The 4,974-nt window shown below is 52.7% G+C and overlaps 2 protein-coding genes across 2 annotated transcripts; one reads left to right on the plus strand and one right to left on the minus strand.

Moving 5' to 3' along the window:
- Positions 1-266: 266 nt before the first annotated feature.
- COCCADRAFT_27745 (uncharacterized protein) lies at positions 267-1,510 on the minus strand (the record flags this gene model as incomplete). The annotated part of the gene is made up of 2 exons (XM_007715956.1): positions 267-1,220; positions 1,283-1,510. 2 exons carry the CDS (start codon positions 1,508-1,510, stop codon positions 267-269), a joined length of 1,182 nt encoding a protein of 393 aa, XP_007714146.1.
- Positions 1,511-1,714: 204 nt separating this feature from the next.
- COCCADRAFT_6567 (uncharacterized protein) lies at positions 1,715-3,193 on the plus strand (the record flags this gene model as incomplete). The annotated part of the gene is made up of 1 exon (XM_007715954.1): positions 1,715-3,193. One exon carries the CDS (start codon positions 1,715-1,717, stop codon positions 3,191-3,193), a length of 1,479 nt encoding a protein of 492 aa, XP_007714144.1.
- Between the last annotated feature and the right edge of the window lie 1,781 nt (positions 3,194-4,974).

The following is a 4,974-nucleotide window of genomic DNA, read 5'->3' on the forward strand; positions in this document are numbered from 1 at the left end:
CGAAAGGTGTAGTCTAGATTCACGACGGCACTGTACACGTTGCTAAAATGTGGACCTTGCTATAGCTATGAAGCTAGCGAATAACAAAGAGATTTCACTGTTATTTAAAGTAGTAACGTGAACAAGGATGGAATACCATATTGGCTAGCACGACATATTCTCCTGCCTAATAAGTCTTCAAGTAAGTAAACAAGTGAGTATCCATCCGATAAAAACATCATGCACAGCATCATTCTCATCAATTGACATTGGCAAATTTTCATGATTCATATTCCTAAATAATATTTACCACGTTCATAAGCATAAAAGCTGACTGCCACCATGGGCACAACCTTGACATAACCAATTGTCAGGCCAACAAAAAAGCCCTTGTATCCTCTTTCAAGATAGATTCTTCGTGTCACTTCGGGCATGCTCAATCTATGGCCGTCACCAACGACGCCGCCGACTTGCATGCGCCGCCGGATCACTTCAAGCGGGTATGAGACAGTCTGAGAGACGAAGCCAGCAATGCCGCCGGTAGTGAGCTCAGCCCAGTAACGGAGCTGGGCGGGCTTATGCGTCGAAGTACTTGTTTCTTCGCGCGAGGTGTTGGGCAGGGTGGTGTAAGGGGCGAGTAGGGGTGTGCGCATCAAATCGGACATGAGGTCATGGGCGAGAAACGAGGCGCCGGCATAGGGTATCATGCCGAGCAGAGTGGGGGTGAAGCCACGGAAGAAGTTTGGGAGACCGGAGCGTGGGGTGACGGTATCGACGAGATGCGTCGCAGTTGCGGTGATTGGGTTTTCCGGCCGGTGGACGCGGGGGGCCTGCTCCGAGTAGATTTTGCGGACAATGGTGGCCAGACTACTTCGTGCATTTTCGTTGGTCTCAAAGGCCAGGCGCACGCGGATGACTTCAAGCGGGTATGTCAAAAAAACACTCATCATGCCGGCTAAGCTGCCCGAGACAAAGCGACGGACAGGCGTCTCCTGTGCCTTGTTCTTAATGACACGGGCGCGTATCTGTTCGTAGGCGAGGAATTTGACACCTGCATAGGGGAAGATGCGCAGAAGGGTGGCCGAGTGGCCCTTGAACAGACCTCGCAGTCCGGCGGTGGCGTAGATGTCGCGCATGGCCTCGGGGAATCCGGCCCAGGAGCCTGTGTATTTAGCAAACTGGGGGTTGCGCGTCTGGAACAGGATCTTGACGCGGTCGAGAGGGCCTACGACCGTCTTGGCCTGTCGTGTGCATATTAGCAGATGCCATGGAGAGTCGAAGACACAGGGCCAGAGAAACATACCGCACATCCAGCGAAACCACCCGCCAGCCCGCTCTTGATGACATACTCGGTGCTCTTCTTGTCCGTCTTCTTCTTTTCCTTGTTATTCATATTCGTCTGCTCGTCCCTCGAGGATGGCGGAGCGGCTTCATGGCTGGAGATGATGGAGGTTGCGCGGGAGGGTTGCGCGGCAGTCATTGTCATGATATTCGGCGTGTTTCCGTCATGGCGGAGGAGGTGCGTGGACATTCCAAACGGGCGTGAATGGGCTACCGCGACATGAGGGGGTGTTTGTGGTCAAGGATAGGCAGGGGCGTGATTAGTAGAAAAGCGGGCGTAGTTGTGTGGTGTGTATGGTTTGGCCACGGCAATGACGTTGCCGAGGCTGCTCTGCCTCCTCCGGCCGCCCAGGCACTCGACGCTCCACATCCGACCCGACGCTACCCACCGGATATGTTTTCCACACAACCACAACCACCACGCGCCTCTCCCACCGCGCAGTCGGCCCCTCACGTGCCAAACCCCATCATCTTCCAGAATGCCGACGCCGACATTACTCTGGTCGACATACCTGCGTCTATCGTGGCAGCCCAGGGCGACCGCTCTGATGTCCTCTTGTCCACTGCGCCTCTAGAAGCGCCTATCCAGCTCAAACAAGACTACGAGCCCAAGACACAGAAGACACAGGCGAAAGTGGCCAAAGTCTATCATGGCGACAGCACGCAGCAGAATGAGCATGATTTGCAGTCCCTGTATCTTGACGATTCTGGATATAAACTTCTTGTTGAACATGCACTCGCCCAAATCCGTGCACATGTCTCGGGGTCATGGTGCATGCGCCGTCAACTCATGACCCAGAGGCCTCTGTGTGCACAAGACGAGGCCATGGATCTGGACGGCCCCACAGAAAAGAATCTGGAGTCGCGCATGCGAGAGTGGGCCTCATGGAGCCAAGCTAAACAAGACGACATGGCTTTCAATCTGCAGCAGATGATGGCTTCGCTCGGTGCAGCATCTGAGCCCACAGATTCGGCTGCAGTCACAGACAAATGCATCTTGTCGTACCGTCATGCACATGAGATTGAAAGTAATACACAGGCCGCCGATGCTGTCACCCAAGAGACACAAACGGTGCCATGGACATGTACCTTTCACAATCCCAACCACCACTCACTCGAAGCCATAATCACTGATAAGACGTTGAAATCTGCTTCCTCGGCTCAGGACTATCGTTTCACTATCCCGCCTCGGGCCACTCTCTTTCTGAGCGACTCGACTGCCTCGGATGTCTTCCGTTCGTCGTTTCGTCGACTCACTGACGAGTATTCCCTTGCACGGCATTTCGACCTTGTACTACTAGACCCGCCATGGCCCAATCGGTCGGCCAAGCGCAAAGGCGCCTACGAGCAGGTGGGAGGCATGCCGTACCTCAAGCGAATGCTACTCAACATGCATCTCGACATGTACCTGGAACACAATGCACTGGTGGGCGTTTGGGTCACCAACAAGCCATCGTTAAAGCGTCATGTGCTCGGCCCCGGCGGGCTGTTTGAGGCGTGGAACGTGGGACTAGTGGAAGAATGGATATGGATCAAGACGACGACCAAAGGCGAGCCCATGTTTGACATTGACAGCCCCATGCGCAAGCCCTATGAGATGTTACTGCTAGGTCGTGCAGCGCCAAACTCGTGGACACGCATGGTACATGCGCCCGGGGTGAAGCGTAGAGTCATTGCCGCCGTGCCAGACGTACACTCACGCAAGCCTTGCCTCAAGTCCTTGCTCGAACCCTACCTGGTAGACCCAACAGACTACACTGCACTCGAGGTGTTTTCTCGCTACCTAGTCAGTGGTTGGACTTCATGGGGAAACGAGGTGCTCAAGTACAATTGGGACGGCTACTGGGTCAAGGCCGGAAGCGCAGAGAGCTGAAGAGTATTCAGACTGTAGAGTAGTAGAAAGTCAGTCCATCGTTGAGCCGAGAACTTTTTTGCGAGATGCCACAGTGTAGGGGGGATACATAGTAGAATCCAAACATTACACACACGCAATACATGCACCATGCTTGCCTTGTGTCGTCATCTCTTCCTCTCTCTCTCTTTCTCTCTCTTTTTTTTCTTCTCGATCTTCACCAGGGTCCCCCTTCCCCAACTCCATTATGACGAAATACAAACCCCAGGAATGGGAAAATCTGTTCGCATAGTATGACCCCCGTTTATCCAGGGTTATATTGTGGCAAACCGAACACCCCCGTTCTCCCAGATCCCCGCAGTGGATACACGCCATTGCCCCGTTGAAATGTTGTGCATACGATCCCATGTCTGGAGACGCAAAAAAAAGGACATCATAGCGGGCCCCGGGGGTTGACTGAGGACTTGGGTGTGGGGAAGAGAAGAGAAAAAAAAAGAGACGGTTATCTCGGCGTAGTGATGTGGGGTTTGCGGAGGAAATAGGGCCGAAGCAGATGATAGGAAGGGGGAATGAGGGAGTCAATCAGGAAAGATGGACATGGAGGACCGAGAAAATTGCTGGAAGTGAATGGGCCGAAGTTCGGGGTGTTTTTTTTTGCGGAATGAATCCGCGGGGTGAGGGGGAGGGGGCGGGATGTTGCTATTTCTTATCCTATTGTGGTAATACCCGGTTGCATTATTCGGAGTTACATGTAGAAGGGTGAAGATACGGAGAGTTGTGTGCATGACGTCAGCGCCTGCGCATGCCTCCATCTCTTTCCTCAATCATATCATCTTGTTATTTAGCAGTTGCGTGACGACTGGTGACGAGACGTGAGCAGAGGAAAAAAAAGAAGAAGAAATGACTGGAAGGAGAAGACAGGGGTTATGCATAGTAGGAGATACGTATCGTAGAACGTGTGCGACTACACGCATTGAACTGCATGACATCACCTCATACTGTTAGAAGTAAGCCGGGTTGCGGGTGCCCAGTACCCCGGTTTCCCACTCTCTGTATACTGTTTTTTCCCCGGGGCTGCCAAGGAAGCGAGAGACCCGATATTCCCCGCCGCCACTCTGTACCGCCAAGAGATTGACTGTGCGTTATCGGACTTTGTATACGTACTTTTGTGCTGGGCGGGTGTAGTGGGTAGCGAGAGATCGGGTTAGCGAAGAGGCGCAACGTCCATGCGGACCATGGCGGACAGGATGCAGCAGGAAAACACACACACACACATCTAAGTATGTGGAGCAAAAGAGGGTGAATACTAGTCCGATCTAGGATATGCTGAACACACTCTAATATGTACACTCCTCGGGTATTACCCAGGAGTAAAAAAAGAAAAAGAACACGAGGATGCTGTCTTACCCGAGCGCAAACGCAGATGACTGATAACTGCAAACATGGCCCCTTCGGAATGCCCTTGTTTTCTTTTCGTGGAACTTGCCCTTTCCAGCGCACAGGCTTACGTTGCAGCGTTGACAACAAAGACAAGGCAAACAAAAAGGTGCTGATATGTAAGTATGACTCCTCGTATCCCCCAATCCCCCCCATCCCCCTGTTGAACACCACGATGCTGCTTCATTGTGTCCACGCCTCAACCTGGATGCTTACTCCCTAGCAATGACACATCATCTCTCAACAGTTGAGGCCACCAGGATCGGAGAATCATATCCTAAATCTAATATGTCTTTGTGTTTCATTGTTTATGCGCCACAAGCGGGAATGCCGCAGACCGCAGACCCCATGCTGCTGCTGCTGTT

This window comes from Bipolaris zeicola (assembly GCF_000523435.1).
Source record: "Bipolaris zeicola 26-R-13 unplaced genomic scaffold scaffold_122, whole genome shotgun sequence".
Taxonomy (NCBI): Eukaryota; Fungi; Ascomycota; class Dothideomycetes; order Pleosporales; family Pleosporaceae; genus Bipolaris; species Bipolaris zeicola.